Genomic DNA, 8,259 nt, shown 5'->3' on the forward strand with positions numbered 1-8,259 from the left:
CTCAGGAGTTGTGTTGTGGATTTGTTAGGACCTCGTCACAGGAAGCCCAGTGCATGCTGGGATATCCCACCTGAGTGAGAGGGTCCAGCTGCAGGTCGAGTGTCCAGGTAAGACACGTGTCACTTCCTGTTCTGTTGTATAAAATCAAACAGCTGCTGCTTTTACACTGAAACATTATTTGTCAATAATCCCACTTCCTGTTGATCAAGAAAATAAAAGCATTAATGTTTTGATGAAACTTTTCAAATTAAATTTATTTAAAAGAATCAAACTTTGTTCTGCAGCAGCTTCGTTACCTGATCAGCTGCTGATTAAATGACATCATTAATATTGATGAACGCTGTCATCAGTCTGACACGCGCACACACACACACACACACACACACACACACACAGAAACAGTTTATGAAGCCGCCTCATTAACACTGATGAATGACGTGATAATCACCGTGTGTGTGTGTGTGTGTGTGTGTGTGTGTGTCCCCTGTTGCCTGGCAGCAGCTGATATTAATCGAACTCGTCTGTTAATTATTTATAATTAATAAATAATTAACCTTTTTTCCGTCTTGGTGTTCAGCAGCTGCTCTGTCAGAGGCCCCGCCCCTCCTGATGATGTCACCCTGCCTGTCAGTCATTGGGCTGAGGTTCAGAGGGTTCTCTAAAGGTTCTGAGGGGTCTGTGAGGAACCCTGCTGGTTCCCAGGTGTCCTTGAACTTGTTTCAGGCTCTGCAGGTTCAACATTTATTTGGGTTCTGAGGGTTTTTAGGGCTCTTTAAGAACAGTCAGGGTTCCTCGAGGCACTCATAGTTTCTTCAAGGTTCTGTAGGGTTCCTCAGGCTGTCTTAATGGTTAGTCTGGAACCTTCAAGAACTGTCATGGTTCTCAGACAAACCCCGAGCTTCTCCATGGTTTCTATAGGGTTGATTGGGGTTGTGTGAAACTTCTCAAAGGTTCTTGAAGGTTGGGCTTTGTCACGTTCTTCAGTGTTCCTCAGTGTTCCTCTTGGTACCGTCTCAAAGGTTCTGCAGGATTAATCAGGTTCTTGTGGTTTCCTGAGGATCCCGTGTTCTGTGGTCAGGATGGAACCATGAAGAATCTTCTGATTGAGTCGTTCTTTGCTCAACATGGAACGTTCCTGTCAGCACCTCAGAGGTTCTCTGTAGAACCATGTGCTCCTGTGTTCCTCCTCCTCAGGTGAGTTCACTCTGCTCTGTGATGTCAGAGCTTCAGTCTGTGAGCTGTGCTGCCGCCTGCTGGACGTCTGAGGAACTGACCTGAGAACAGAAGAACTTCAGGTTCTTCTTCATGTTCACGTTTAGAAAACTTTATCAGTCCTGTTTGAATGTGACAGTGACAGACTCCATGTTGTTTTCAGAGAAGCTTCTAATAAAATCAAATGGAAACACTGAAGTATTTTATTTTGAAAACCATCAGTGTGGTTGAACTTCCTCCAGGTCAAATTTATATTTTCAGTTAATTTATTATAAATTCAGACAAAAATTTAAAGTTCTGTTCAATCAGATATTAAAAACACAAAGATGACACACGGACAGAATCATTGATCCTGAACAGTATTGATCAGTCAGTCACGTGATCAGTCACATGATCAGTCATGAATCAGCTGATTTAACGACTTTGTGTCAGTTTAATGGTTTTGATGAAATTTCAGTTATAAAAGTTTCAGATTTAATTCTTTAGATTCGTCTGATTAAAAACATTTTGTTGTTTCCAGATAAAACAAACAAAGATTTTATTTAGATCTTTTTAAACTTTATTGATCGTTTTTGTCCGACATCTTCAGGTTCTCTTGAGGTTGTTGAAGAACTCTTCCAGAACGTTCTCCACCTCGTCCTCGCTGTAGTCTCTGACCACGAACATCTCGCCGTCATCGGCTCCTCGAATCATCGCAGAGAGACCTGCGCACAGACAGGAAGTGACATCACGTCACAAACTCCACAACAGGAAGTACTAAAATGACTCACTCCACTGTTACTGCTGCTAGTTACATTACATCTATTAATACTCGAGTACTTCTATAGTAACTGATCCGTTTAAACTGGAGCTTGTTTTCTAGTTTAAACTAATAAATTCTCATCGATCCTCATCAATAATATCAGAACCAGTCTGATGGGGAGGAGGGGGGAGGAGGGGGGTCCTCACGTCGTCCTGACGACGGTCTGAACAGACAGAAGATCTTCTTCTTCATGTCGACGGCTCGGCCGAGCTCGTAGCCGACGCCCAGAGACGGCTGTGTCACCTCCGCCACGACCACTGAACACACACACACACACACACACACACACACACACACACACACAGGTCAGAGGTCACAAACCTGGAGACACCCTCCAATAATCAATCAATCAATCAATCAGTGATCAGGCTCACCGTCAGACTGTCTCAGCCAGTCCACGTCTCGGTCATGGATGGCTCGGTCTCCTGCTGCTGCGGCGTCCTCTCCTGTCCAATCACAGCGCAGCAGCTCAGTGACATCACACACACAGTTTACAAACTTATTTTAAGTTTCTGTGAAAAATTTAAAAAGTAATTTGTAAAGTAACTAAAACATTGATTGTGACGATCAGCTGACTCAGTTTATATGTAAATATGATCAGTTACTTTACTGATACTTTGATACTTCAGTACTTCAACTTCAGATACTTTAAGACTTTTACTCGAGTACTCTTCATATGTGGCTACAGTGTGTAGTACAGTGTGTAGTACAGTGTGTAGTAGTACTGTGTGTAGTACAGTGTGTAGTACAGTGTGTAGTACAGTGTGTAGTAGTACTGTGTGTAGTACAGTGTGTAGTAGTACTGTGTGTAGTAGTACTGTGTGTAGTACAGTGTGTAGTAGTACTGTGTGTAGTACAGTGTGTAGTAGTACAGTGTGTAGTAGTACTGTGTGTAGTACAGTGTGTAGTAGTACTGTGTGTAGTACAGTGTGTAGTACAGTGTGTAGTACAGTGTGTAGTAGTACAGTGTGTAGTAGTACTGTGTGTAGTAGTACAGTGTGTAGTACAGTGTGTAGTACAGTGTGTAGTACAGTGTGTAGTAGTACTGTGTAGTAGTACAGTGTGTAGTACAGTGTGTAGTACAGTGTGTAGTAGTACAGTGTGTAGTACAGTGTGTAGTAGTACTGTGTGTAGTACAGTGTGTAGTAGTACAGTGTGTAGTACAGTGTGTAGTACAGTGTGTAGTAGTACTGTGTGTAGTACAGTGTGTAGTAGTACAGTGTGTAGTACAGTGTGTAGTACAGTGTGTAGTAGTACAGTGTGTAGTACAGTGTGTAGTAGTACTGTGTGTAGTACTGTGTGTAGTAGTACAGTGTGTAGTACAGTGTGTAGTAGTACTGTGTGTAGTACAGTGTGTAGTAGTACTGTGTGTAGTAGTACTGTGTGTAGTAGTACTGTGTGTAGTACAGTGTGTAGTAGTACTGTGTGTAGTACAGTGTGTAGTACAGTGTGTAGTACAGTGTGTAGTAGTACAGTGTGTAGTAGTACTGTGTGTAGTAGTACAGTGTGTAGTACAGTGTGTAGTACAGTGTGTAGTACAGTGTGTAGTAGTACTGTGTAGTAGTACAGTGTGTAGTACAGTGTGTAGTACAGTGTGTAGTAGTACAGTGTGTAGTACAGTGTGTAGTAGTACTGTGTGTAGTACAGTGTGTAGTAGTACAGTGTGTAGTACAGTGTGTAGTACAGTGTGTAGTAGTACTGTGTGTAGTACAGTGTGTAGTAGTACAGTGTGTAGTACAGTGTGTAGTACAGCGTGTAGTAGTACAGTGTGTAGTACAGTGTGTAGTAGTACTGTGTGTAGTACTGTGTGTAGTAGTACAGTGTGTAGTACAGTGTGTAGTAGTACTGTGTGTAGTAGTACAGTGTGTAGAACAGCGTGTAGTACTGCGTGTGTTTGAACTCTGACCTCTGTCGCTGAGCTCGCAGCTGCTCACGTGCTCGGTCAGCACGCTCCCGTAGCTCTGCAGCTTCTCTACGATCTTCCGGTACACGAGCACGTCATCTCTGCCGCCGCGGATCGACCCGCAGAAATACACCTTCATCCTCCTGCCTGTCTCCTGCCTGTCTCTCTGTCTGTCTCTCTCTCTCTCCTGTCTCTCTCTCTGCCTGTCTCTCTGTCTGTCTCCTGCCTGTCTCTCTCTCCTGTCTGTCTCTCTGTCTGTCTCCTGCCTGTCTCTCTCCGTCTGTCTCCAGCAGGTTGGCTGTCGCTTGTCCTGCCCTTTTCCCGCGCTGGATGCAAACGAGGCTCTGCGTGGTGACGTCGCTTGTCCCTTTGTTTCCCTGAACTCAGTCTCGCAGGTACGTCACTGTAAGCGGGCTCTTTTCTCCGCTGTGATTGGCTGAACCTCAGCCGTCTGTACTCCTCGGCCTCTGATTGGTGCAGAGCAGAGGCGTTGTTGGAGCTGCCTGACAGGCCTCGCGCAGGGTACAAAAGCCCATTTTTTCAAAACAAATGTCAAAGTAAAGGTTCAGTCTGACTGACTGACAAGAACATTCCTGATATGCTTTTCAAAATAAAAGTTCTTGTAGCCGGATGCACCACCTTATTGTGCGTTTAGAAACAGAAGAGGAGATTAAAGGAGCAGTCTGTAGTTTAAAGGAGCAGTCTGTAGTTCTAGGGAAGAAATGTTAATGAGCAGAGAAAGATCCTCATTGGCTCATTACTTTTCTGCATAAACTAAATAAATAAACTCTTTGTTTTCATGACTGAATAAACTGAATCAACAAACTGACCTGAAAGGACAACAACATTTATACTGTTTTAAGCGGCGGACCCTGCCACCGTTCACTTTTCTGGGACCTTATTTCCTCTGAGAACAGCTGTTTTATTCACTCATGGAGACAGTTTGTGTTATTATTATTATTATTATTGTAAATATTAAATGAGTTTGAATCTCCTCTAAGTAAAATTCTGAGGTCTTTGATGAAGTATTTATCAACATGTACGAATAAACAGCTTTATTCAAACATTTTCTGTCAGATATCAAACAGATTTAACTTGACATTTAAATACACATTTAAAATGGTTCATGTAGAGAAAGAATCAAGCAGTAATTGTACCTGTGATGCAGGATTATATATTTATAAAATAAAATGTGTAAATCATCATCATTATTGTTCAACAACTCAAACAGATAAAGTCCATAAAGTTTATTAGAGTCTGTACAGAAACTATAAATACATCTGAACATAAAACAACAAAATAAAACCCCGAACTGAACAACAGACGATCAAAATGTACAAACATAGACAGAGAAAACAGGAAGAGATGTTTCTGTGTGTGGCGCTCAGCAGCGCCCCCCGGCTCCTCTGTTGGCCCTCAGCGGGCCCTCAGCAGCGCCCCCCGGCTCCTCTGTTGGCCCTCAGCGGGCCCTCAGCAGCGCCCCCTGGCTCCTCAGTGTGGCGTTCAGGGTCAACTCAGGCACGTCTCTGGCCACCCGCTGCATGGGGGCCATGTTGGGTCCTTCCAGAGAGTCCAGCAGCCCTGAAACCACAAACAGGAAGTGTGACTCTGACAGCAGGTGCACGTTCAGTTCCTTGATGACAGGAAGTGATGTCATATCTGACCTTCTACGATCTTGTGGTAGGCGAAGTGCAGGTAGAGCAGGAAGAGCATGTGGAGCAGAGACATAGTCCCACAGAGGAGCAGCCGAGGAGTGTGACCGACTGTACGAGACAGCATGGCCGCCACCTGACACACACGCACACACAGAGTCAGATCACAGCTGAGTTAGGGGCAGCAGGGGCTGATGGGAAATGTAATTCTCACCATGCGCAGCGTGGACAGGCCTCCCAGCAGCAGCCACAGGACGTAGAACAGGAAGTGGAAGTGGATGTTGTAGGTGACGAGGAGGACGACGCAGTGACCGAACAGACCGTAACCCTGGTGACGGCACACAGGAAGTGATGTCACTTACTGACAATCTTCATATTTGTGTACTGTGTGTAGTGTAGCAGCAGTTCTGGTACTGACCAGCAGGGAGAGCGTCTGCAGCATGGTGATCTGAGCGTTGACCAGGTACGCCAGGAAATAGATGAAGGAGGAGACGCCGAGCCAGTAACCAAAACAAGTTCCTATAGCTGTTCCCATCAGAGTGCCCTCCCTCTGCACACACACACACACACACACACACACACACACACACACACACACACACACACACAGTGACATCAGGTGTTATCAGCTCTGTCAGAGAGTGTGTGTGTGTGTGTGTGTGTGTGTGTGTGTGTGTGTTCTTACAATGACTGTCCCTGACGTCTTCATCCCGTGCAGCAGGATCGCCACCAGAGTGAAGACGAGCATCAGAGGACCGTACAGCTCACCTGCGATCTTCTACACAGGAAGTACACACTGTCAGAGGACTGGACCAGGACTGGGACCAGAACCTGGACCTGAGTCTAGATCTCACAGGTGTTTATGAACTTTATTTTGATTTCATCATCTTTAAGAACAAACATGTTGACTCTGACCAGGTGAGTCAGTTTCCATGGTAACTGACGTAAACCCTCCTGGTTTCTGTCAGATGAGAACAGACAGGAAGTAGTGTTGCGTACCTGGGGGAAGTTGATCATGCGGATAGGTATCATGGACTCGATCAGCCTGAGAGGAAACAGTTAGCATCAGTTAGCATAGTACTGAGCAGGAAACAGGAAGCAGTTGACAAGAAACAGGAAGTAAAGGCCCTACCTGCTGCGGACCTGCACCGGCTCCACGTCAAAGTACGGCCTCAGGATATCGATGTTGGCGTACAGGTTGAAGGCTCTGGACGCCTGGCGCTTCCCCGCCTGCCACACCTGAACACACCACACAGGTTAGAGGTCAGACTGATCGACCAATCAGAACAGCTGGAACCCTGTCAGGTGTCGCCTCTGAACAAGAAAACATCTTCACCCCTCAGTTTACTGTCAGAGTGTGCACCTCAGAAGCACCTGACGTGACTGACATCGCACCTGTGACGTCTCAGTACTGCTGACAGGAAACCAACCCTCTGACCTCTGACCTCAGGTGTTACTCACCTCGTCGGCTACTTGTCGGCCCAGCTGACCCTTTATCCCCTTCATGCCCAGGAACTCCCCGTCGTCGGCGTTGTCATCCTCGGTGGCGGCGGCCTCGGCTGCCACCTCCTCCTCCTCCTTCATCCTCTGATGCATCTCGCCCATGTCCTCGAAGCTCGAGCCCGACGTGTCGTCCATGTTCTCCATGTCGATGACGGCCGAGCCGCCGCCCTGAACACAGACACAAGAGGAACACGAGAGGTTAGCAGGTTATTAATTAACTTATTAATGAATCAATAGTTTCAAATCAGAACAGAACTTGTCATACTTTTACTGCATGGAGCTGAGTGTATTTGTGTACTTTTACTGCATGGAGCTGACTGTATTTGTGTACTTTTACTGCATGGAGCTGACTGTATTTGTGTACTTTTACTGCATGGAGCTGACTGTATTTGTGTACTTTTACTTAGATTTTGAGTGAATGCAGTACTTCTACCTGTAACACAGTATTTGTACTGCTGTATTAGTACTTTAATGAGTAAATGATCTGCAGTCTTCATCCCCCACCGGCCATGACGTCACTCAGGTGTGTTTACCTGCTCGGCTGCCTGTCAGACCAGTTCCAGTCACAGTTCTCTGCACGTCAGACTGTTAGCTTGTTACATTAGCACGTTTATTGACAGTAGTAAGTTAGCCTGGTTGTTATTGGTCAGTGTGGAGGGTTAGCTTAGCTAGCATTAAGCTAGCCCGTATGACACGTTAGTTACCTGTTATTAAGTGACGTCGGCTCTCCTGGTCAACACGTTAACTAGTCGTCCCGTCAGGAGGTCAGTCAGCTGATCAGTTAGCATGTTAGCTGTGTGGTTAGCATGTTAGCTCACCTGGATGAGGTTATCATCGAAGCTTCCCCACGGTTCCGTGTTCGTGTTTCTGCTCCCGGAGCCCGCAGACATGTTCCCCGCAGCAGCAGCTCTCCCGGTGGGGTTAGCGTGTTGTTTCCGGGTCGGTGACGGTGTGGATGTGTCCTCCGCTCACTGACGGACTTTAATCTGAACACAAAGTGTCTGAAATCTGAAGATTTCTGCTCCAAAATCTACATCACAGACACACAGAGCCTCCGCCTGACTCCGCCTCCCTCAGCTGTACGCAGTCAACGTGATGACGTCACTCAGGCTGGGAACAAAATGTCGCGAGATTCTCGTGTTTGTCAGTAAAACTTGTGTTTAACATAAAAAAAACTGTTTTTAACT

The 8,259-nt window shown here is 45.8% G+C and overlaps 2 protein-coding genes across 2 annotated transcripts; both read right to left on the reverse strand.

Annotated features, from left to right (window-relative positions):
- Nucleotides 1-1,695: 1,695 nt before the first annotated feature.
- On the reverse strand, nucleotides 1,696-4,284 carry dnph1 (2'-deoxynucleoside 5'-phosphate N-hydrolase 1). The gene is made up of 5 exons (XM_084375959.1): nucleotides 4,121-4,284; nucleotides 3,921-4,071; nucleotides 2,389-2,460; nucleotides 2,161-2,271; nucleotides 1,696-1,916 (listed from the first exon to the last, which is right to left on the reverse strand). The coding sequence occupies exons 2-5, from the start codon at nucleotides 4,054-4,056 to the stop codon at nucleotides 1,798-1,800; spliced, it is 438 nt and encodes a 145-aa protein (XP_084232085.1). The 5' UTR covers nucleotides 4,057-4,071; nucleotides 4,121-4,284; the 3' UTR covers nucleotides 1,696-1,797.
- An 865-nt stretch (nucleotides 4,285-5,149) lies between these two features.
- Nucleotides 5,150-8,159, reverse strand: yipf3 (Yip1 domain family, member 3). The gene is made up of 9 exons (XM_084375951.1): nucleotides 7,891-8,159; nucleotides 7,031-7,240; nucleotides 6,702-6,808; nucleotides 6,569-6,614; nucleotides 6,255-6,347; nucleotides 5,988-6,119; nucleotides 5,784-5,897; nucleotides 5,582-5,705; nucleotides 5,150-5,498 (listed from the first exon to the last, which is right to left on the reverse strand). The coding sequence occupies exons 1-9, from the start codon at nucleotides 7,960-7,962 to the stop codon at nucleotides 5,377-5,379; spliced, it is 1,020 nt and encodes a 339-aa protein (XP_084232077.1). The 5' UTR covers nucleotides 7,963-8,159; the 3' UTR covers nucleotides 5,150-5,376.
- Between the last annotated feature and the right edge of the window lie 100 nt (nucleotides 8,160-8,259).

The sequence above is a fragment of the Pagrus pagrus genome (assembly GCF_965226575.1).
Source record: "Pagrus pagrus genome assembly, chromosome: 15".
NCBI lineage: Eukaryota > Metazoa > Chordata > Actinopteri > Spariformes > Sparidae > Pagrus > Pagrus pagrus.